Source organism: Medicago truncatula, chromosome 4, assembly GCF_003473485.1.
Source record: "Medicago truncatula cultivar Jemalong A17 chromosome 4, MtrunA17r5.0-ANR, whole genome shotgun sequence".
Lineage (NCBI taxonomy): Eukaryota > Viridiplantae > Streptophyta > Magnoliopsida > Fabales > Fabaceae > Medicago > Medicago truncatula.
In genome coordinates, this window is record NC_053045.1 from 9119797 (window position 1) to 9145177 (window position 25381).

The 25381-nt window shown below is 32.8% G+C and overlaps 3 protein-coding genes across 4 annotated transcripts; 2 read left to right on the forward strand and 1 right to left on the reverse strand.

The window, feature by feature from the left end:
* Positions 1–862: 862 nt before the first annotated feature.
* LOC25491616 (uncharacterized) lies at positions 863–4390 on the reverse strand. 2 transcript variants are annotated; one of them, XM_024782243.2, is made up of 3 exons: positions 4268–4390; positions 3195–3575; positions 863–1972 (listed from the first exon to the last, which is right to left on the reverse strand). In XM_024782243.2, the coding sequence occupies exons 2-3, from the start codon at positions 3539–3541 to the stop codon at positions 1318–1320; spliced, it is 1002 nt and encodes a 333-aa protein (XP_024638011.1). In that variant the 5' UTR covers positions 3542–3575; positions 4268–4390; the 3' UTR covers positions 863–1317. The 2 variants fall into 2 exon arrangements, with proteins under 2 accessions (XP_024638011.1, XP_013455058.1); XM_013599604.3 differs by having other exon boundaries at positions 4293–4381.
* Positions 4391–7288: 2898 nt separating this feature from the next.
* On the forward strand, positions 7289–10766 carry LOC25491617 (protein GRAVITROPIC IN THE LIGHT 1). The gene is made up of 2 exons (XM_013599605.3): positions 7289–7425; positions 9176–10766. Exon 2 carries the CDS (start codon positions 9242–9244, stop codon positions 10499–10501), a length of 1260 nt encoding a protein of 419 aa, XP_013455059.1. The 5' UTR covers positions 7289–7425; positions 9176–9241; the 3' UTR covers positions 10502–10766.
* Positions 10767–16361: 5595 nt separating this feature from the next.
* Positions 16362–23595, forward strand: LOC25491618 (uncharacterized). Its single transcript, XM_039833028.1, has 9 exons — positions 16362–18434; positions 19171–19425; positions 19522–20208; positions 20586–21356; positions 21592–21672; positions 21828–22533; positions 22637–22735; positions 22930–23013; positions 23132–23595. Exons 1-5 carry the CDS (start codon positions 16377–16379, stop codon positions 21637–21639), a joined length of 3819 nt encoding a protein of 1272 aa, XP_039688962.1. The 5' UTR covers positions 16362–16376; the 3' UTR covers positions 21640–21672; positions 21828–22533; positions 22637–22735; positions 22930–23013; positions 23132–23595.
* Positions 23596–25381: the final 1786 nt, after the last annotated feature.

Genomic DNA, 25381 nt, shown 5'->3' on the forward strand with positions numbered 1-25381 from the left:
TGCTTCCCAACTTTGTACCCTCTTAATCTATTAACAAAAAACTACATTCCAAAGCATGTTAGCAAGTAGTTTACTAAAGAAATTAATCAATTGGTAATCTCTAAGATTTCAATTATATGAAGAGAAGTCTTCAGTTTCGCAATCGAATTTGCTTTAACATCAAATTCTCTTTAACGACGATTGACGATGATCTTTGAAGTTGATTCAAAATATAACGTGAATAACATAAACAAAAATGAAGAGAATCAAACAGGAATATACCACTTTTATTTCTGTTTACAAGAGTCTTTAATCTTCTTTTTTTCTCAACTCTTCAGCAGAGTTTACTAGAAAGAAAGTCAATGAACTTACATCAAGGGTCCGCTTGGATAAGGCTTATTTTGAGCTTATGCAAATAAATGAGCTTTTTTCTATTATTTATAAGCCTGTCAATGTAGTTTATGAAAAAACTGGTTATGAAGATACAATTTTTGTTAGTGAAAAATTATAAATTAACATTAAAGCTTATTTATTTGCATAAGCTCATAATAAGCCTCATCCAAACTGGCCATAAGTAGGGGTGCCTAAATTTACTATTATCTATATAATTTTGACCATAAATTATATAGATTAACTTTCTATTAAAACAGAAATTAATCAAATATATTAGACCTACCTGGCCACTACTATTGACAGATAAAAACAACACATCTTTCTATGCCATTTCTGAGTATTGAATATTGATGGATGCATGGGTGTAACTAGTATTTAGAGAATATAAATCTGCAAATCTGAAAGTTACTGCCATCTAATTAGACCACTTCAACATAGATAATCAATCTATTTCATACCAAGCCACATTGATTAGCTCTGTTTTCTATCATGAATATCAATTTGAAACCATATATAATAATCAATCTAAAAAAATATGAATAGTTAAAGGTATCACACCATTACAGATGTTCGATGGCATCCGACATAATAATTGTCTAAACAGCAATCAGTTGCATGATAGTATGACTGCCAAATACAGCTAATCAGATCATAATCTACATAGAGACAATAATAAGTAAATATTAAGCTAACCCTTTTGGAATAGAATCCCAAAATATAATACAGATCTTCAAGCCTTTGTCAAGTCCTCAACCAAAATTACAAATGACCCTCTCGCTTTTCCACCACGAGTTGATGAAAACCACTGAGTAGAAAAAAATCTCAGGACTGAAGCAAGATTATCACTAAGTTGCTGAAGACTTATAGCAATGAGCAAAGCAATTTAGTGGCTTGAGGTCATTCAAAGCTATTTCTCATGCTTTTTTTCGAAGAATCAATCCGAACTTAAATCTTTGACCGTCTAAATTCAAACCATATCTCATAGTGATTAAACAGAATACTATCATGTGTATGCTTCCCGAGATACTCAAGTCCTAAACTCGTAAGCCTCTTTGTGCATTCCTCTCCTCCCAACCTTGAACAGAACTTTATATTATGTGATACATAGATTCGTCCATCATAAGGTTTCAATTTGGATGTTAATCTTTCCAGTCCAATCCATACGAGTTTATCAGGCATATGAAGAAATACAGCACTAGCGTAAATCAAATCATAAGTTACACCAGAACCGAACTTACTGAAATCCATGTCCTCGCCCTTAACGATCAGAGGTCGTTTATGTAAGAGGCCTTGTGCTGGAAGCTCGTACCTAAATGCAGCCATCAGAGAGAGCTCATCTCTTTCAAGACAATGGAAGTGTTCAGGGTTTAGATATCGAATGAAATGCAAACCAACTCGAAGTGTGCCACACCCTATCTCGAGCACCTGCGAGTCTGGTCTGAGCTGAATCGCTTGAGCAAGAAACTCGTACACATCCCTTCCACCTGCCCAAGGTTCACCGTAGTTACTATGGTGCTCTTCAACTAGAAGTTCTCCGGGGCATGGAAATGCGGTGTGGTTATTTGAGTCAGGTCCCTCGTAGTGTGATATGCCCTTAAATCTGCACTTGGAGGGATAAAATATAATCAGGAAACCCAATAGGGAAGTCATATAGTATGATCAAACAAAATGAAATTAGAAATCAACCATTTCTATAAAACTATTGACTAGACTTGAGTGTGATCGTGATGTTTTAAACTTAGAGGATAAAGAGTTGAATTATAACCAATGATATGAATAAATGGTTAAAATTTAACAGTTCATAGTTATTAATACACGTGTATATATTATTTCACAATCTCAATACTTGATTTTTCAATGAATATTTTACCACAATCTCAACACTTTGATTTTTCAATCAACTCTACTTATCCTCTGAAGTGTGACCTCTCAATTTAGAGGAGCCAGATCCCATAACCATAAAAATCTCTGGTGTGGCTACCAAAACAATCAGATCTTTTCTTCGGAATCTTAGGAAGAGACAGACAAATATGGACAGTAAGTAAACGAGTTACGAGTGTTCTATAGTTATGAAGACATCATAATCTAAGGCCAAGACCAAAACATTCTTTAATACCTTAATTTAATCCTATTATAAAAATATTATAAAAGCATTCTTTTGCACTTTTAAACTATGATATACATGGTGTTTGACTTTGAAAGCCCATGTGCTTGTTCACAAGTCACAACTGAACAGATCAGATCAGTTATCATCCGTACAGGCTGTACAGCAAAGGTCAGAAAGAGGGAAGCATCTATACTACAAATTGCAAATTAAAAATTGAGAAACATTCCAACTCAAAAGAATGTGAAGACAATGTTTATACGCATTTCCACACAAGATAGACATAAAGCGAATAAACTTCAGTGCGAAGCATAGAATCATTTAAACAATACTAGAGATACCAATAAAAACATTAGCATGGAAATTTCCTGGTACTCCCATTTTCACTCACTCTTTTGCATCATCTCTCATTCTTGCCGACCCCTGCACTATTTCAGTGCTACCCTACTATTCAGCATGCCAATTTATTTTCCTACATTAGTTAATATATCCAGTATGATTTATCGGAACCAATTCTCCCACCTCACTCCATATTCTATCTCTACCAAAGCAACAACTTCGATTGCAATCTACAAATGGCGAGATTTTCAGAAAATCTAATTCTTAAGAGTGAAGCCACTAATAAAGTACATAACATTAAAACGTGGTATAACAAAACAGATATATACTGTGTCCACACACACACATGGATAAAATAAATTGAGAAGACGGGTCTTACTGTCTAAGATCCTCAAGTTGTTGAGCCCTAGTGCGAGGGTTAATACCCTTGCGGAGCACATTTTCTTGCATATGAAGTCCATTTGCTTGTATTTGACTTTTCACCCAATCAACATCCTCTTTCCTTGTTGCTAAAAAACCGTTACCTCTGCTAGAGTCAGACGAACCAACATCAACGTTCCTAACTTTGTTGGCAGGGGTGGAGGAAGGTTGTGAAGGGCATGAGCAAGAAGAGAGAGACGACAAAAGGAAAAACAGAAAAACAGCAGCCACTGAGACAGTGAGAACCAGAGCCGGCACTGTCATCACTACGCCTTTCGACATAGCCCGAGGAACTGAAAGCGCCATCAATGACTACACCTCTTAATTTCACCCTGTGAAGCTGGCAGAAACAACCAAATCAACACTAAGCAAACATCCCATTGCTAATCACAAATAACATAAACTAGTGATTTCTTCAAATTCTACTACTCTAAAAAGCACCGTAATACTGCTATTTGACAATACTGTAAAATTGATTTTGCCGTAACAAGAATTGATTTTGAGAGAATTGATTCCGACCAAAATTTAGTTGAAAAAGGTAAAGTGATTTATGTTTGGATACATTCATGTAAAAGTGCATTCAACTATAAATTTGTGTGTGAAAATCAATTCTAGAATCGAAAGCTACAAATCTTAGCTTCAAGTAGAATCAATTACGCTACAGCACCGCTATTTATTAACACTAGCCATTGCTCATTTAGATTGTAGACTTATAATAATCTCAAACTCACTTAACCACAATACTAAAAAAAAATAAAAAAATAAAAAACCAAATTTGAATGGCATCTATAGAAATATAATGCATAAATCTGTAAAATAGTTAAAATAAATCAAACCCCCAATTGAAATATCCATGTTTAGTAGCTAGAAGAATGAATAATTGAGTGACATAATGCACAAAACAAACCTAATTGTATATTATAAAAGTGACCCAGTTGAATAATCAAACTAAAGAGCAAGAAAATGAAGTAAAAACAATCAACGGAATGAAAAAACAAAAACACAAATGATGAAATGCGAAACGAACAGTACCTACAAATTTCGTAAACAATCGTACCCGTTTAGAGAGTAGATCTAGTGAGAGAGAGAGAGAGAGAGAGAGAGAGAGAGACTCCGACAAGAGTCGCCCGGACGGAACGATTAATGGGTTAAAGTAGAAATATTTAATTGTAATTAATATATTTGAATTTAATTTTTTTTTATTTTTGATTAATTTAATACATAAAATTTAAGAAAAAAATTTAACTTTTAGATTGTTAAACATATATACTCTAAAAACACAAGTTATCATGACCCTTAATTTATATAAATTTAAAGTTAGCATGATCCTTAACTTATATAGACCTTCGATTTGATGTACAATATTTTTTTTTAAGTGTGTATGAAATATGAATTCTGGAATCAAATTATTAAAGTGTGATAAGTCACATGGTTAGATGTATGTATAAATTTTTTTACATTAATTAATGATAATAATAATGTGTGTATTATTATTAACAAAGTTATTTTATGTAGTCATTTAACAAACATTATTTTTATCATAAAATTAAATATTTTTGTTAGCAATCAGATCCGGTAGATGAGACGAGATTCTTCTAAAAAAAACTTGTACGATGAATTCTTCCTTGGTTTAGATTGGTTTGGTTTTCACTCTTTTTCAAAAAAGAAATCGAACCAAATAAATTGGTTTGGTTGATCGGTTTATTTGAAAATAAAATAAAATAAAAAATCATATTCTTACAAATTTGTATTTCATGCATACAACATACTTCATACTAAAATATTTCATGGAACTTTGTATTTCATATTGTGTTTTTTCATTTTCTCTATTTTGCAAGCAACTTTTAATAACCAATAGATGGACGATCTCAGCGTTGGTGAAGAATGATGGGTTAGGTGTAGTTGTCAACTAGGGTTTCTTTTTTCCAGAAGAAATGAAATAGAGTTTGAGTGATGAGATGAAATGATGATAGGAGAAAGTGAATGAATTAAGGAGTATTTTATGTTGGACTTTAATTTTGGGCCTAATAATAAGTGTATGAGGAGAAATTATATTAGTAAAATGGGGAGTGTGGTTACCATCGGTTCGATTCATTGGTTCCTTGGATCTCAAAATGAAAAACTGAGAACCGAACCAACCAAGATCGGTTTAGATTGGTTCGATTTGGTTTTGAACCGAGCCAAACAAAGTTGGATACTTTTTCGGTTTGGTTTAATTTTGACTATCAGTTTCGTCGGTTTTGTCCGAACCACTTACACCCATAGGCCTGACGCCAACCCAGTCCGACCCAAGAGATCCGATTACATAAATGGGTTAGCCCGACCCAACCCATTTATAATAGAGTGGTTGATACTCTAAAGGTACACATAGATACTTAAAAGATATTTCGCAAACATGTATCCTAGAAAAGATAAAGAGTAAAAAGGTGTGACGGTATTGTGAGAATGCAAGGAAGCTGTATATGATTAAATCAAATATATGAAGTTGTCTATTGATGAACTAAACATAAAAATTATGTTTTTTTTTTTTTTTTTTTATAAACGTAATAAGAGAGAGGATAGTTTTTTTTGGTAGTGGAGGGAGTTTTATTTTTTTTTTAATTATGATTTTGTTGATATCTTAACGTATCAATGAAAATAAAATATGATTTATACAAATATTACACATTTTTCTATTTGATCACAAGTATTATATTTTGTAAATTGTCATATTTTTAGTTATATATTAATGAAGAATAATTGATGCATATTATAAGTATTTTATATGTATATAAATTTTATTGTAAATTTTTTTTAACGTTATGTTTTCCATGTTGTTTTATAAATTTTAAAATTTTCGTGTACCCACTTACACATTTGTACTACGTATTCAGACTTCATAGATTGACGCAGTTCTTGATGCGCAATTCCCCACGATCGTGCCTCCTCTCTCATCGTCCTCAATGGTTAGTGGTTTATGAACATGGAGTATGGGTTTTAAGCTTCATTATCCAATCCGAATAAGCTTTGATTAAATAAGAGATTTCTCAGGCCCACATTTCAAATCAGTAGATTTGAGAAAGAATCGTCCTCGTAAGCTTGACTCAGTTGATATGGACAATGCATAATGTATGTAAGGTCCGGAGTTCAAACCCCGACTACCACAAAAAAAAAAAGATATAAGAAAGAATCAATTTGTCATAGCTTGGTTGTCCTAACCTTCACCTAACTTTCCATTGGCTAGACATTCTCAAAGCCCAAGTTACAATCGCCTATCTATCAATGCCAATTAACAAAATAATTATTTTTAGCGGAAACAACATTTAAAAGAAATTTTGAACAAAACTATCTAAACATAAATCAATTTATGTTTAACTCACTTTTATTGAAAAATTAATTTACTCAAAATCAATTTTCGCTACCACAAAATTAAACACACACCTAATCTCGTTAGAGTTGATTTCTTTTTAGCTTATATGAACTTATCTACTAACATAAGCTTATCACATTTTCATAAGTTGTTAATGACATTTGTTAAAAAAAAAGAAGGAAATATTAACGAGTGCCTCCGGGGTATTTTTTAAGCACCAAAAGTGGTAAGATTTTATGAAAGTTTGTGCATTGGATATTGAAGTATTTACTTTTTTTAAAGAATAATTTCTTTATTAAGAATGTTTAAAGAGTGATACGGAGGCACTCGTTAACAAGACAAAAAAAAAAAAAAAAAAAATCTTAAAAAGAAGACTTAAATGCTCAATTGGTCTCTTAACTTGATTTCAAGTATCGGTTTGATCCCATAAGTAATAAAAGGTCCGTTTAAGTCCCTTAACTTTATTTAAAGTATCGGTTTGATCCTTTCTGTTAATTTAATCCAAAAAAACGTTAAATTTTGATCCTTTAACTTATTTAATTAGTATTAGTTTGATCCATTAACTTATTTAATCAGTATTAATTTTGTCCTTAATCTTAACTTTTTTTTTGAATTAAATTAATAAAGTTAAGGATCTAAAGATACCTTTTATTATTTATGGAACCAAACCGATATTAAAAATGGTTAAGGAACCAAATCAACATTTAATCCTAAAAAAACCAAACACGTTAACATAGAAATAGGGTTCTAATTTGAGCTTGTCACTGTTACTCACCACACGAAGCTTTCACTTTACTGAACCTAACAAGACAACTTCCATCTTCACTCTTCCAACAATAAGGTATCATTCAAATCTCAGATCTCGTTTTCCTCCGATTCGATAACGTTGTTTGCTTCTCACACATGTCCTGTTCTTCAAAAAAATGTACTTTTTCTCATTTTCATTTCAATTTCAATTTAGGGTTTCATATTGTGATTATGATAAATTTGAACATTACAATTTCTGGGTCTTTATTTTTTTATATCAGATTCAGATCATTATATACATTTCTGTTGAATTTTTGAATTTTGTCATTTTCATTTCGATTTAGGGTTTGATTTTGTGATGATGATTGATTAGAGCCATAGAATTTCTGGGTCTTATTTTTTATTTTATTTTTACATCAGATTCAGATCAATTATGTACATTTATATTGATTTTTGCTTGAAAATTAGTGTTGATTTTGTGTTTTCCCCAAATATGTTAGGTTAAAGGGTTTATACATGGTGGATTAGTTCTTTTTGCTGAAAAATGCAGTCTTTCTAGGTAGAAACTAGAAACCACATTCCCAATGTTTCATTTGTGTATTATAATAATTTTTTTTTTTTTTTTGAGGTTTTAATTTGATTTTTTGGAAGATATGCTAAAATGGGATTTTTGATGGATCAAATTTTTCTAACATAAGTTTCTTGTTGTGTGGCACTGTGGCTTAGGATTGCAGTAAATTTTTGCTTGTAAAGCCTTGCTATTTTTGGATTCAAACAAATCACTTGTATTATATTCAATTTCATTTTATTTGTTGTAGCTTGAATTTTGTTTTCATTCGTACAGTAGTACCATAGTTAAAGTGACATTGGATTCAAGATTAGACCATGAGGACTTTCTTGGTGTTACTTCCTAGATTTTTAGATTTAGATAGCCGTGTTTTGGGTCAGTTCATAGTAAATTTGAATTGAGTAAATGTAAGGAGAGAACAAGTATGACATGAAGAATATAGTTATCGCTTGTCAATTAGTAGTTTAGTTAGTTAGTCATTAGAAATATATTCTTCATGTAGGCAATTGATTCTGTGAACTAGCCCTTCTGGATTAAATTACCAAGCATGACCCTTGTGTTATAATTTTTATGAAATCAGGGAATTTATATTTTTTCTTGTAAATTATATTCCCAGAGTAAACTGTGCTGGTGTTCTAGATGTTTAAATTGCATTTAGAATCATTAGTTTTTGGACATGCTATACATGGAGTGGGGATTGGATGGTTGTGGAACTGTAATTATAGAATGTTCTAGGTCTAAGAAGCTTGAGAAGAGAGACATGGATTTTCTTTCATCTAAAGAAAGCATCTCGAAGAAAACTATAACTTATATGGTATCAGACACAAAAGAAAGGCTTTGATTAATAAGTTTGAACTCATATTTCCAGATTGGTAACTGCTTGCTTACATGTTATTTCCATGATTACTTATATTATAATCTGTATACTTTTATTTAGAATGTCGTAATATTTGCTTTAGTGATTATTTCTGTATTATAAATTAATATCTTTACAGCAGCGGAACATGTTTGGATGAGTTTTTTTCACGAGAAAGTACCAAAACACTACTTAAAACCCACCAAGCATGAAACATCATCTGAAATAATACAAGTAATTAATTTGATTGCTAGAAATTAAAGTGTGTAACGGCACATTGCTTTTAGCAATTGACACTTTTTATAAGTTGAATGTGTTTTGATCATGCTTTCACTTCCATGTGCTTGATCAGTGATCACACACATTCTCAATGTTTTTATTTTGCATTTATCTTGATTGAACTTTTTTGAACGCTTGCAGGTTCTGTGTTAATTTTGATTCTGTTGACCGAAAGTGTGCCCATCCGTCCCTCCATTGGCGTTAGCTATGCTACCCACTGCAGCCAAAGAGACCCAATTACGTGAGAACAACAGTCAGAAAGTCCACCCTCAACCAATGGAAGAAGCTACGAACCAGAATCCAGAAGCTGTGGAAACCCTAGTATCTAAAATATTCACAAATATCTCCTCTCTGAAATCAGCTTATATCCAGCTGCAAGCTGCTCATACTCCCTATGACCCCGATAAAATCCACACTGCTGACAAACAAGTTATTAGTGAGCTAAAAAATCTATCTGAACTTAAGCATTTCTACAGGGAGAACAACCCAAAGCCAGTGTGTGTTTCTCCTCAAGACTCGCGTTTAGCTGCAGAAATTCAAGAACAACAGAGCCTCCTGAAAACGTATGAGGTCATGGTTAAAAAGTTTCAGTCTGAAATTCAGAATAAAGATTCGGAGATCCATCAACTGGAAAAGCAGATCGAGGAGGCTAGTCAAAAGAGGGCAAAACTAGAAAAGAATCTGAAGCTTAGAGGTTTGTCGGCTAAAGAATCAGAAGATGGAAATGGGTTTTTCCCTGTGGATCTAACTCCTGATCTCTTTACATCTTCTGTGGAAGCAGCTGCGAAATCAGTTCATGATTTTTCTAAACCTTTGATCAATATGATGAAAGCAGCTGGGTGGGATCTTGATGCTGCTGCCAACTCAATCGAACCGAATGTTGTTTATGCGAAGAGAGCTCATAAGAAATATGCATTCGAGTCTTACATATGCCAAAGAATGTTTGGTGGCTTCGAGCAAGAAAGCTTCTCTGTCAAATCAGACAATATTACAATCAATAAAGAGAGCTTCTTCCACCAATTTCTCGCTTTAAGGGAGATCGACCCTTTGGACATGCTAGGTCAGAATCCAGATTCCATTTTTGGGAAATTCTGCAGGAGCAAATACCTAGTGGTAGTTCATCCAAAGATGGAGGCGTCGTTTTTTGGAAATCTAGATCAGCGAAATTATGTGATGGGTGGAGGACATCCAAGAACTCCTTTTTACCAAGTTTTTCTAAAACTAGCAAAGTCAATTTGGCTTTTACACAAATTGGCTTATTCTTTTGAGCCAAATGTCAAGGTATTTCAGGTTAAAGGAGGGAGCGAGTTCTCCGATGTTTACATGGAAAGTGTGATCAAGAATCTGATAATGGAAGAAAATGATGAAAAGCCAAAAGTTGGATTGATGGTTATGCCTGGATTTTGGATTGGGGGAAGTGTGATTCAGAGTAAAGTTTATCTCTCTGGTATGAAGGTAGCTGAATGATTCTTGAAAACAGGCATGCTTTTCAGCAAATCCAAATCCATTTGGTTGTATGCGCGTTGTTTCATTATCATCATTTTCTTATCTTTTAAGATAATGTCGTCGTCGTTTGTAACTTTTAAGATCCCTTTTAGTGTTTGTAAGATTACATGCTGGATTCCAGGTCTCTTGTTGCAACTTTAACAGTATATGTGGGAGGGATATTGGAAGGTGTATAAAAGTTTTCATTGCTTTGGGGAAAAAGAGATTCATGTGTTCATTGTTCACAGCATACTGCATTAAACCAATCAAAGAGTGATACATTATCACTTCAAAATGCAAAACTTGTGTAAAATAAATTTGCAGAAAACCATCAATTTAGTTCCACTCTATCAACTATTTAGTCTTTAACCCTTCCATTGACACGTGTCCATTGTGGATTGGAGCTATCATAGTAAACCTTTGATTAGCAAAACTCATTCTCATCTCATTTGTCCTTCTATTGAATTTGAATAAACACATGACTCATAACATTGAATAGGTACATTCTATTTTTGAACCGTTTTTCTCATACTTTCCCTCACGTCTCACTTATTACCCAAGAAAATCATGCCTATCACATGTTTTGCTCGCAACCAAACAAACACTTCATGAAAAAACACATTTTTTGGTTCTCAGTACACAGTTAGTTGGCATTTTCTTCATAAAAATGTGGCCTAAACTCTAGACTTCTATTGATATATAAAAATTAGGAGAGGCAAGGAAGGGTAGAGAAGAATAGTAGCAAAAAGAATAACACTTGTTCCTTTCAAACACCACTTCACCACCACTTAAACTCCCGACGTTTAGCCACACACTACCACCGTCAAAGATCCAGCGACCTTCACACGGTCTTTCTTTTTCCTTTGTTCTCTTACTTCTCTTACGTTTGCTTTCTCTGCATCTTGGGTTTTATTTTCTACCTATTATTTTTTATAAAATTATACAATTCGTCAATTTAACTTAATTGTGAATGACATTTACGTCATTTATTTTATTTTATTTTTTCGATTTAATCTTTATGTTATACGATTTCAACATCGTTATCCTTTTATAAAAAAAAAAACTCAAAAATTCAAACAAAAATAAAAAATCATCAAACTTATAAGCAAACTCAAATCTTCATCATAAAAACTTAGAACTCAGATTTCATTGAAAAATCTCATAAAAGATACAATATTGACATTTTATAACATAAAGGATTAAATAAAAAAAAAAATAAAGGACAAAAAAGCCTATTTTCATTTTGAGCATTAAAGTTGTTCATTGTTTTGATACCCTATTTTTATTTTTATTAAGTTTTTGGATCTCTATTTTGAAATTCATCTTCGTATTCACCTTTTTCATCTTTTTTAAACTTTTTATCATCACTCCATTTTAAATTCAATTTTGATCATGTATCTAAGTTATTAATGGCATAGCAACTCACATGTAGACAAGTCACTAATTTAATATGTCCACATGTTCTCTATCACATCATTAATAACTTAAACACGTAATCAAAATTGTCATCAATGTGGGGTGGAGATTAAAAGTAAAAAAAGAAAAAGAGGATGGAAAAGCTAAATTTTAAAATAGAATTATTAAAACTTCATAAAAATGAAAATAGTGCATGAAAATGCATTTCATCTATTACTTTTTTCAATTTGGACAAGTAGGGTCTGCCCCTCTTCGACCGTAAGAGGGGTATTACAAGGGTAGGCTAGCTTTACTTTTTGGAAAAATAATTACCTAGAATTAGCGTTAAGACGAGCGTTAACATAACAATTTTATTGTTTTTATTGACATGGAATAATAAATGATAACAAATAATTTTTTTGAGGACAAATAATTAAATAAAACATGGTAACATATAGTGTCATTTGTTGTTCATTTATTTGTCTTTTCATATCATTACAATTTACAAGGCTTGTGAATCTTCTGAAAAGCTGTTCATTATGTCTATATATACTGTAAATAATCAACAAATTTTTTTTTACATTTTTTGTAAACTTACCATTTGAAAGTAATGTTTGGTATAGATTGGTTCAGCCTATCTGATTATTGAGATTCTTCTCAACGCAGATAAGCTATTGTGTTTCCTGACATGTTCTCTGCTTTTCAAGATGCTTTTTAGGTTGGGATTGGCCTAGCTTTTTTTAGGTTTAAAAGTTACTTTTGAAAGTGGATAAAAAGAACTTTCAAAATAAAGCTTAAGTTGTTTGGTATGTTTAAATATTTTAGCTTAAAACTGTTTTGAAGTTAAAAACTAATTATTTGATAGAATTTTTTGTCAAAGCTCTAATTTTTAATGTTGCAGTTAACTATAAATTTTAATTTATTTTATTAATATGTAACATAAATAAAATATATTTTAATTATAGTGAATTTTTTGAAAATAAAAAATTAAATAATTATTATAATTTAATAAAGTAATAATTATATTTAAATTAAAGAATATATATTGATCATACTCTTTCTTCCATTTTGATAAAGTTTTTTTTTTTTTTTATAATCAGACAAAACGATAATAGTCATTAAAAACTCATACATAAATAAAGGAGTCACATTTTAAAAGCGGTCACGACGTCCGCTCTATTAATTTTATTATTTTATCAACTGAGCTAATACTTGTTGACTTAATAAAATTTATTTAGTTAGACTTTCTAATGAAGTTTGTTGTTGTGATGATATTATCAATGCTCATAAATTTTAAATTATAGATTGATCAAAAGAAGTTTTGTACTGTATTAAAAAAATTATCTCATCAATATGATTTTTTATTTTTGAGGGGCATCAAATATGAAACATGTTCTACATTCTTATTTATATATACATTCTTATTTATATAGTTGCAATGCAATAATTATTATATGAGAAATGATATTTGTACAACTTTTGTACAACCTTCTCTCTCATACTCACATTATTTTCTTATTCTCTCTCTTCCTTTTTCTCTCTCTCTCTCTATTGTTTTTGACCAATAAGAAGAAAACACAACAAGGTTGTCCCAAAAATTGTACAAAAAAAGTTGTTCAAATATCACTACTCTTATTATATGTATACATTTCAAAAAGAATGAATGAGCATTTTATTTAAGGAATGAATGAGCACTTTATTATCAACGTTAAAAAATGAATTGGTATTCGCTAGGGATGGCATTGGGTAGGGTATTACAATGCCCTTCCCTATACCCGTGTTTGTAAAATATATCTGAGTCTGTATCCTCGTGAGCAACAATTTTAGTGTCATTTCCTATATCTTATGGGTGCCTTAGTCCTCGTACTTGCATCCATTATCCGCACTTTAACTATGAAAAGACAATAAAAATATCTCAATTGAACTAAAATCATGGTTCAAAAAGTTTCAAATCAACTCATAAAATAGTACGAATCATAGTATTGAACAAAATAAAAAACATTCAAAACATCTTTTAAAAATTGTATACCAGTAGGAGGGATCGATTATTGTATTAAGTAGCTTTTAGGTTTTAACTTAGGCTTAAATAGCTAAATAAATTAATTAATTATACATCAAGAATAAATAAATTATTTATCATTTTATATAAATATGTATATGTGGGTTGTGGGGCTGGACAATATAGTACCCTTATCCGTATCTATACCAATTTAAATTTGCGGGTAATACCCGGACCCATGAAAGCGAGGTTTTACGCTAACTATTATAGATTTTTTACGGGTAACCATTGAGCCTTGGTTTAATTGCCATCCCTACGCTAGACCAATTATTTTATCAAAAGAAGTAAAATTGCTTGAAACCAGAAAAAATAAAATTAGTTCTTTCTTTAAAAAAATTTGAATAGATATATTTAAAATGTTGGAGCAAAGAATCGAAGGGATTTAAATTGAAAAAGCAGTCGAATCTTTGTTAAAAGATCTTTATTTATGTATTTTACACTAGATAATTAAGCAACTTTTTTTTTCAAGAGCTTCCATAAAATTGTGTTTGGCTAGCAAGCAACTTTTTTAAGTAGAAAAACTTAAAGTAAGTGGGCCAAACATAGAATCTTCTCTTCATTACACTTTCAAAAACAGAAACTCTCAACTTTAACACACTTCTAATTTTCAAACAAAAGTACTTCAATCACTGAACTTTACTATTCCATTCATTTTCACACTTCCATTTTCCAAATCATAAACACTTCAATCTCTCAACTTTCATCTTCATTCAACACAACAGTGATGTATTTTTTCATCCATTTCTACTTCTCATAACATAACATTGCTGATAGATATTTTCGTGTTTGTTACTTACAGCTTCAACTTCTTCTCATTCATTCATTCTACACTGCTGCGTTTCTACATCATCTACTTGCTTGAGCTTTGAGGTAAACCTATAACTTGTGTTCCTTTTTTTGTTATTGTCAGATTTCAGAAATTCATTCATACTTGTCTTTAGTAACTTTTATGAAAATTTACCAACTTTGATTTTTCTGAAAAGTCATATTGTTAACTTGTTAGATTTCAGAAATTCATTTAAACTTGTTTCTTTTTTTCTTTCTTTTAGGTCAACAAGAAAAAAATGGCTTTTTTATGAAAATTTACCAACTTTTATTTGATTCTGAGTCTTCTTTTGTTCAACTATTCAAATTTAGATGCATTTTAATCATAATCAGAACTAGAATGTTTACAAACCTTGTTTATCATGAAGATAAGAAAAATTAAAAATAAATTTTTTCATGATTAATAAGAAACAATCCACTCATATGGAGGCTCCTCCTACAAAGGAAAAGATTCAGAGCTAATGGAGCAAAGTCCAACCATTTACTTTAGAAACTGATAATATGACTGTGTGTGTTGGATATATAAGAGCACTTTATCTTTTGAGCTTCTAGTCTCTGAAGAGTATGCTTCTCATGGAGAGGCTTTAGAGTTATCTCTAGACATGAACTCTCATAATAGAGAATGATGACATGACACCTAAGGAAAAGAGGTCCTCTCCTCTCAGTCTGTTATTTTTAGACATGAACTCTCAATCATTCCCCATGCCACTCACCTAATGTCCGTTTAGCTGTTCCTATAACCCTGTTACAAATGGATTTTCATCATAATCATAATCACTTTTAAAGAGATTCACTCATTTTTTTATATGATAAACCAAGTGTTAACATTCTATTTCTTCTTTTGAATTTCAGCTACCTTCACTCAAGCCTGTATAATGGAAATTCTCACTTCAGTTGGTTCAAAACTAGTTGAGTTTACGGTTGAGCCTATTCTCAGACAAGCAAGATATGTGCTTTTTTTACAAGTGCAATTTGAAGAAGCTATCTAAAGATTTAGAAGATCTAGAGGCTGCAAGACAAAGAGTCAATCATTCCATTGAAGAAGCTAAGTCAAATGGCGAAGAAATTGAGAATGATGTCTTAAATTGGATGAAAGAAGTGAATCAAGTCATTAACAAAGTTAACATGCTCCACAACGATCCAAACCATTCCAAAGCCGGTTGCTATCGTTGGGACTTCCCTAACTTGATTTACCACCGTCACCAATTAAGTCGAAGAGCCACCAAAATCTCTTTAGATGTTACCCAAAAGCTGCAAAGTGGAAAGTTTGACTGCCGTGTCGGTTACAATCCTCGTCATCAAGAGGATATTGTATCCTTTTCCTCACCATCACCTAAGGACGTATTGTTGGCATCAAGGCGCTCATTTCTGAATAATATCTTAGAAGCTCTAAAAGACCCTAGTTCACACATCATCGGGGTTTATGGGTTGAGTGGTGTTGGCAAGACCTATTTACTGGAGGAAGTCGATCGATTTGCACAACAGCTGAAGCTTTTTAACTTGGTGGTTTTGGCTAAAACTTCCAATATTGAAGCCATTCGGGAGGTGATTGCCGAAGGTTTAGGTCTGAAGTTTGATATGCAAAGTATTGATGCTAGAGCAATCCGCTTAAAGAAAAAGATGAAAGGAAAGGAGAATATCCTCATCATTCTGGACGACATCTGTGGTACTCTTGATTTGCAGAAAGTGGGGATTCCATTTAGCATGACAGACAGTCACACGGGGAACCATAATAAAAAACCAACCAATTTCAAATTGATGATGAGTTCAAAAAGTAAAGAGAATTTATTGAAAATGGGCGCTCCGGAAAATTTCACTTTCAGACTTGAACCGCTTGATGACACGGAATCTATTGACTTGTTTCAATTTATGGTTGAAGATGTGGTTAGAGATCATCGGATAAAAAGTTTAGCACCTCAATTAGCATTGAAGTGTGCAGGTTTGCCTCTAGCCATTACAACGGTCGCACGTGCATTAGTAAACAAAGATATTAACTATTGGGAAAATGCGGTACGACAACTAGAAGATGTTGGTCCAGAGGAGATTGGTGCTTCAGTTTATATTCCTTTGGAGTTGAGTTACAACTCATTAGAGTGCGACGAAGCGAGGACACTCCTCTTACTCATCGCGGTATTGGGATTTCAAAAAGTGGAGTGCTATTTAGAAGTGGTAATGGGCTTAGGCGTGTTGAAAAAAATAAAAACTGTGAGAGATGGAAGACACCGCCTACATGTATTGGTTGGTTATTTGAAAACATCATGTCTATTGAGAGAATCTGGTAAATGTGAGATGATTGAAATGCATAAGATGGTTAGGGAAGTTGCTCTCAACATTGCATCTAAAGACAAACACGTCTTTCTGAAATGGCCGCTGACAAATGATTCTCTGAGAAACTGCTCACAAATTGTATTGAATAATTGTGACATCACCAAACTTCCTCAGAGGTTAGACTGCCCCAACCTAGAGCTTTTTGTGTTTAGCAATTCAACGTTTCTTTTAGAAATTCCAGATAATTTCTTTGAGGGGATGGTGAAACTGAAAGTGTTGCGTTTAACTAAATTCAATTTGTGTCAATTTCCATCTTCTATTTGCTGCCTTTCGGATCTTAGGTCATTGTCCTTGTTTTTATGTGTTTTGGAAAATATGGATGGAATAGGAGCTTTGACAAATTTACAGTTTCTTAACTTATTTGGTTCTATGGTGATCTCATTGCCAAGCCAAATAGGGGCGTTGATTCACCTTAAAACCCTTGATTGCAACCAAACTGGACTGCAAGAGATCCCGCCAAATATTATAGCAAGCTTGACTGAACTGGAGGAGTTGAAGTGCAGGAACTTCATTAACTGGGATGAAAATGCTAAGCTTGCTGAGTTTAGGCAATTGTCAAAGTTGACAACTCTTGAGTTAATAGTTATTTCTGAAGATTTTCCAAGCGACTTACAATGGATGTTTAAGAAGTTGGATAGATTCAAAATTCATTTTGCATGTTATAATAAATACTTTGAGTTTGAAACCTTGAATACATTGCAAATCTCTCGTACCAATGCACATGTTGAAGAACTACTAAAAAGAGCTGAAGCTTTGCAGTTAACTAGCTCCACAATGAACCTTGAGAATGTTAATGAACTCAATGGTGAAGGATTTCCTTTGCTGAAAATCCTTTCTATCAAAGGTGGTAGTTTAACTTCAATGAAACACATAGTTGACACTATGGATAGGCATTTGGGCCAGGTTTTCTTTCCCAACTTAGAAAAGTTGGAAATTTTCGGTCTATCGATGTTGGAGGAGATCTGTCGTGGTCCCGTTGCTCATAATTCTTTTGGAAAGCTCACCACTATAGAGGTCATCAATTGTTTCAAATTAAAATACCTTCTATCTCCATCATTGATCAAGGAGCTCTCACAACTTGTGAAGATCCGCGTTTCTGGATGCGGTTCTCTGGAAGGCATTGTATTGTTAAATGCCAATTATGCAAGTGTAGATAATGAAGTTATCGAGTTTGTTTCGTTGAAGACATTGAAGTTGGATCATTTACATAAGCTTGATAATTTCTGCTATTATAATCCGGGGTCTTCTGAGATAACTGAGTATCAAGGGTTGGAGCCTTTATGTTCTGCACTGTTTAACAGCTCTCAGGTATGTTTTTTATTTTCATTTTAACCTTTATACAGAAACAAATGATAGGATTTTAATTTAATGCAGTATACACCAACTAATTTGGATATTTAATGTAGCAGCAATGCATGATGAAAAATAAAACTGAAAGTAATAAAACAGAACTCTGAGTTGAAAAATAAATGACAGAAGGTTCACCGTCCTAGACTCTGAGGAGTGAGTCCGGTTATATAATATAATAAGGTAAAAGAGTTAGTATTCATACTTTGACAAAGGTTCATGGGTCATTGTAAAAATTCATAAATGTTTATTACTGAATCTCAGTGAGAAACTAAATCTCCGGGATTAGGGATTTAGAGTTCCTTTGTTCTTGCCAAGTTTGAGTGAATGATTTTGTGGCTCTTTATTTAGTGAAACTGTTCGCGGAAAATTTTTGTTCACGGCACCAAACTGTACTGTGAAACAGTTTGGTTAGTGAATTTTATTCTAAAAATCTGGTTTGGTTCAAGTCTTGATACAGTATAATTTAATTTTTTAAACACCAATTCGGTTCTGATACAGTATAATTTGGTAACTATATTTTTTTACATATACTAGTATACAAACTTGTTTCCCCCTTGTGATTATTTATATACGTAGTATGATAAAATGCCCAGAAGGCATGTATGGATTTTGGATGAGTGATGCATCTCCAAAGTTATAATGCTTATCATAATAAACCTTTAATTATGATTTTAATTAATTTGTTTTTACGTAGGTTGCATTTCCTAATTTGCATTCCCTTACATTGAGCACCCTAGATATTGAAAAAATTTGGGATGACAATCAACATACTGCCATGTTCAACTTAAAAACTTTGATCGTGCGGGACTGTGCAAATCTTAAGTACTTATTTTTGCCTTCCATGGTTGGAAGTTTTAAAAACCTTAAACAACTGGAAATTAAGAACTGTCGTTCAATGGAGGAGATAATAGCTAAAGAAAAGGCAAACACTGATACTGCATTGGAAGAGGTATGGTGATCTTACTTTATGGATGTTCATGTTTTGATTGTATTTTAAATAAATATTTGATATGCTATTCATAATTTCATAAAATGTGAATTATAGGTTCTATTTTCCGAATTGAAGTCTGTTACATTAACAGACATGAAAAACTTGAAGACAATATGGCACTTCCAATTTGACAAGGTGGAGAGCTTGGCGGTAAAAAATTGTGAATCCCTCGTGGTGGTTTTTCCTTCTTCAACACAAAATAGAATTTGCAATTTGGAGCGGTTAAAGATTACAGATTGTCCTTTAGTGGAAGAGATATTCAAATTGACTCCGAGTGACCAAAGGCGTATAGAAGACACGACTCAGTTGAAATATGTTTTTTTAGAAACATTACCAAAGCTAAAAAAGATATGGAGTATGGATCCTAATGGAGTTCTGAATTTTCATGATCTAGAAGAACTACATATACATCAGTGTGGAAGCTTGGAGCATGTATTTCCTCTTTCTGTAGTCATTTGCTGCTCCAAGCTCAACCATCTTTGTATAGGTGATTGCAAGGAAATTGTTGCAGTTATAGAGAATGAAGAATTTATATTTATAACTCAACAATTTGAATTGAATGCCTTGAACACTCTAACTTTTAAGGACTTACCGAAGCTCAAAGGCTTTTATGAAGGAAAATATACTCTTGCATGTCCATCTTTGGGAGTGATGACTGTTTTAGGCTGTCCTAGTTTGACTGTATTTAAAACTCAGGAGCCTCTGATGCTGCTTCAAGAACCACTTTTCGTTGTTGAAGAGGTATGTATCATAAATATTAACATATGATAACAATTTTCTTGAAAAGAACACATGTTCAGGGTTTTGTGTTTTATAATGAAATACCAAACAATTATAGTTGTATTAAATTGTTTAATTTCGAACGATTTAAAACAGTGTGTGAGCAGTGGAAGAAAGTTTCACATTGAAAATTGAATGAGTCAATTTATCAGATATTTTTCACATGTAAACCTTCATCAAATTGAAACTTATTTTAAAAGTTTCTTTAAAACCTAACATTTAATTATAACTGTAATGGTAAAAGAGAAGTTTCAGACATATTTAACTGATAAAATAACATTTATTGAGTTAATATTAAATACTCAGTTTTTGTAAATTGTGCTTTATGTATGTTTTAGGTGATTCCGCATCTGGAGAGGTTAGACATAATGATAAAGGATGCTAACTTGATGATATCTCAAACCGAAAACATTGGTTCTCTTGTCACCAATCTGAAACATATAGGCTTGTATAGGTCTGAGAATGAAGAGGAGGTATTTCCTCGTGAGCTTCTCCAAAGTGCACGTGCTCTTGAATCATGTTCCTTTGAGGAAATATTCCTAGATGACAGACTATTAAATGAGGAGATTCGGCTAAAAAGTTTGAAGCTTTCCCATTTACCTAAAATATATGAAGGACCCCACCTACTTCTTGAGTTTATTGGACACCTCGCAGTCGAATATTGTCCTAGTCTTACAAACTTGATTCCTTCATGTGCTTCTTTTAATAGCTTAATATCTTTGGAGATTACCAACTGCAATGGACTGATAAGTTTAATTACATCTTCCATGGGGAAAAGTCTTGGCAAGCTTGAAGTGATGAAGGTGAAAGGTTGTAACTCACTTGAAGAAATCATTACAGTAGAGAACAATGTTGATGTTGGATTACTACTTAATTTGGAAGTATTGGTGTTGGATAGTTTGCCAAACCTTAACAAGTTTTCTAGCTCTAAGTCCCGCATTTACCTTCCATTGTTGGTGGAGGTAGAGGTAAGTGAATGTCCTCTCCTCAAGATTTTCTCCGAGGGAATGCTGAGCACTCCCAATCTTTGGGACATCAAAAGAGGAGAGTTGTATTACCCTTTGGTTGGGAGCCTAAACAATACAATAGGGGATATTTTTATATTTGAGGTATGCATCAATTTAGAAACTGATTTCTTATTAACAATATGTTTATTCTTTTTCATTATTAGCTAAAAGAAAAATATTCAGACAGAAAATTATTTATTTTTATTTCAATCTAAATGTGTCTAAAAATCATTTATGTTGAGTACTTTAAAAATAAAATTGTGAATCTCTTGAGCAAGCATTATTAAATAGTTATTTACATGCTTATTTTTAACTAGTTCTATCACTTTGTCAACAGGAATTTTGTCGTTCAGAGGAACGTCGTTTACGTTCTGATGAGCGCTGAGTCCTTCACATTTGTAATGTGAAGCCTTCCGAGGTGAGACTTGTCATTTAAGTCACAAGTGATGAAGAGTTTGATGCTATTGAAATATTATCCTCTTATATAAACATTCTTTTTTAGTAGAAAATGTTTTTCTCACAGTTGTGTTATTTTAAAACTTGGAATTTTTTATTTTATTTTTTCTTCTCCAGGGGATGAGGAGGAAAATAAACCCCGGAAGGATAGTAACAATCCTCACTACCCTAAAACCTCTCTCGTTGCTGCATATCCAGAATCAAAGAAAGTTAGTCTTTTGTCCATTGTTCGATCAATGTATGGTATTTTTTTTTTAGGCCGGGTATCTTTTACGCTAATTAGTTCTTCCACTGGGTTGAGGAATTTGGAGAATAATCAGTTCAAGAGAGCCAACACTTGTGGTTGTGATAGCTTTGAGGTCAATGGCTGATAATAATGGTGCCGTTGAATTGGAAGAGTTTGTTTTAAGTGACATAAGACCCATCTCTTGAGAGAATTGTCGGAAACTGCACGGCAGCAGCAAAATGAATCTAGTCTCTAGACGGTAATACAAATTAAAATTAGCAATTAATTGCTAACAGTAGTGCGAATGTGAATGGTGATATGGCTGCTGTGATGGGTAGGCCAGTTTTGAGGCCCATGTCTGATATGGTGACACTCACATGTGAGGGTTACGACCAATGTTTTCTATCGATGCATAGACTCCCACTGGGGAAAAATGCATCAGGGAGTAGGATCTTGATGCTTTACAGAATAAGAAATTGTTTAGAGAGATGCAAAAATCTAAAACCGGTGAGGAGCTTTTGGATCTAATTCATCTGGCAGACCGCAAGGGAGACAGCTGTAGCTGCTAAGGTTCAAACTCAGTGCTTACTTTAATAGGTAATACACTCAAATTCCACTTGTGATTATTCATAGATTTTATTACACTATGACATTTATATATTTTAATCTAATTCAGCTTGTTTACAATGTGTTCTTTCAGTTCAAAACTAAAGATGGATATCAGGTGAGGCAACACTGTGACTGACTGATGAAAGAAGTTTATCGACGCCGGACCGGTTCCTTTGTAGCATGTGATAAGGTTAATGACAAAACAATATTTTATTGGCTTGTTATTTCGTTTCTCTAGTTTCATTTCTAACTTATTCACTATGTATTGGTTTGAGCTGGCATACTAAGACATGTGGTTTTCAACTAACTAAACTTTGAAATTTGGTACGATCATTTCTATTTAGCCTTTTCTGATGTGCATTTTTCTTATCCTTTTCTTGGCAGGTTCATTTTAGATGAATCATTTCTCTTTATACCAACATTAATTTAGGAGACTTCTCTTTTAATGATACTGGCCGTCACATGAAGGTAAGGTTTTTACCTCTGAAATTTTATTTATGTCGACTTTTTTGTTCTTCCATTTCGGTTCTGTTTGTGATAGGTTTCAGCTGTGCTCTTTTTTTTTTTTTTTTTTTTTTTTTTTTAGAATGGACGAATTAGGTAAGTTTGGAGTAATAATGGCTGATCCACCATGGGACATTCACATTGAGCTGCCTATGGAACAATTGCCGATGATGAAATGCGCACTCCTAATGTCCCTGCTGTGCAAACTCCTAATGACACTGATGTTATTGTTGCTGAATTCCGGGAAACAATCAATCAACATATATACCGGTAACAACCATAATCATGACGCTTAATCCTATCTCTTGAAAATCAAAGACTACTGAGATGAGTTGGTGCTGAAAAGGTAGAGAAAAAGCACGACATGAAGTTCACAGTTCCTATTGTGCTCTTTCCTTTTCTCTATTGTCATGTGCTCATAAAATAGCATAGCAGATTAGAAGTTACTTTGACCAACTCTCACCCTCTATTGGAGGCTCTAGATGAGATGTATTGTACTCAAAATTAAAGTTGCTAACGAACATTAATCTTAGATGGCATGGCAAACAAACGGGTAACACAACAAATAAAAAATATCACTTAAGAAACAATTCTTAACTTGTGTAACTAATATTACAGACAGGTTTGTTTTGTTTGAACTCAGTCGCTGGCAGCTTAGAGAAATGTCTTTCTTAGCTTGTCGGGTTGTATTTTGAAGCGGCATAAAAATTCAAGGATTGCTCCAAAATAACGAAGTCACAAATGTTTATTAAATAGGAAAAACATTGAAAAAACCATTTCAAACAAAAAAAATGTCTTTGAAACTATATTTTAGGTTCAGGAGTCGGCTATGCGAAGGAAATGTATTAGCATCCTATGACATCCATTCAAAACGGTTACCTCTAATTAATCATGCAAGATTTGTTAACTTCTAAAATATTGATTTCTCCTTATTATTAAATGCAAATTGAAATTAAGTTTTTAAATATAAAATACAATGTGCTTAAATAGAAGAGACAAAAATGGTTTTGTTATTATTGTGTTTGACAAGAATTTGATCTTGCTCCTACGCATTTCCTGGTGCGATAGAGAGAATTCAAAGCTACATAGTTCTAGGTAGAAAATGTTTCTTTGTTGGTTGATTTTAAAGAAAATGTTTTTGTTGTGGCAAGCACGAGTAAAAAAAAAAGATTGCGAACAATTGATTATGATCAGTTTGATTGGTTTTATAAACGAGTTTGAAAACGAAAGTTGTACAATTTATGTTCTGAGAACTCAAGGATTACAGAGATCTCCATCCAAATAACCGTCTTAGAACGATTTGATTCGGAAGTGAGTTTGAGAACAATCAAGTCGTACAACTTGTGTTCCTGGAGGATTAAAGAGATATACATTCAATTAATCCTATTAAGATGATTTATTTGTTATTAAAAATTATTCTGAAATTGAGCATTCAAAACGATCAAGTTGTGCAACTTGTGTTCCGAAAACTCAATGATTAAAGAGGTTATTTGAAATATTAATGATTAAAGAGATGTACATCTAATTAACCCCCCTATAAGAAATTAAAATATTTAATGTTTTTGGATTACTTTACTAAAGCGCAATAAAAATATCAAAACTTAAATATGTTAAATGTTGTTTAGATGGGAATTTGCAACAGATAAGATGGATTGACATTGCTGGGGCCTGGGATCATTTCGGTCCAATCCAAACGCCTAACTCAAATGAACAAGCATCTTACAATAATAATAAGGAATAATAGATTTATTCATGTAAAAACTAGGCATAATAGATCTAGGTACTGGCTTTGTCCCCGTAAACTTCTCAGTTGGTAAGGACAATACATAAAAGATGCAAGATCGGGGGTTCGAATCCCGGACACACCCAAAAAAGATCTAGGCACTGGCTTTGTGATGGTGAAGTTAGGGTGAATGAAGGTTGGTTTGTACTACTAGCTTTGTGTGATTTGCTTAGTATGTTGAGAATGGAGGTGATAACTTGGCTCTCCATATTTTTTTGACTCTCTTTTCTTTTGTATTAGTTTTCACTTTCGGTCCTCTCTTGTTTGCTTTTGTTTGGATTTTCAGCCTCCCTTATTTATAGTCAAGAATTAGGGTTAGCAAGACTATTGAGATTGTGACATGTGACTAAGATTTGCTCAATATGAAAGGATTCAAAAGCAAAGAGGAAAAGAAGGGTTGTATCATACTGGAAGAGGAAGGATTTGTTGCTGTTGCTCTGCCATGCTGTGCTAGTGCTACTGCTCAGTTTTTTATTTTAGTTTTTAAGTTATATATATCATTTATTTTGTTTGATGCAACCAAATATAATTGGATTCCTATGTAATCGG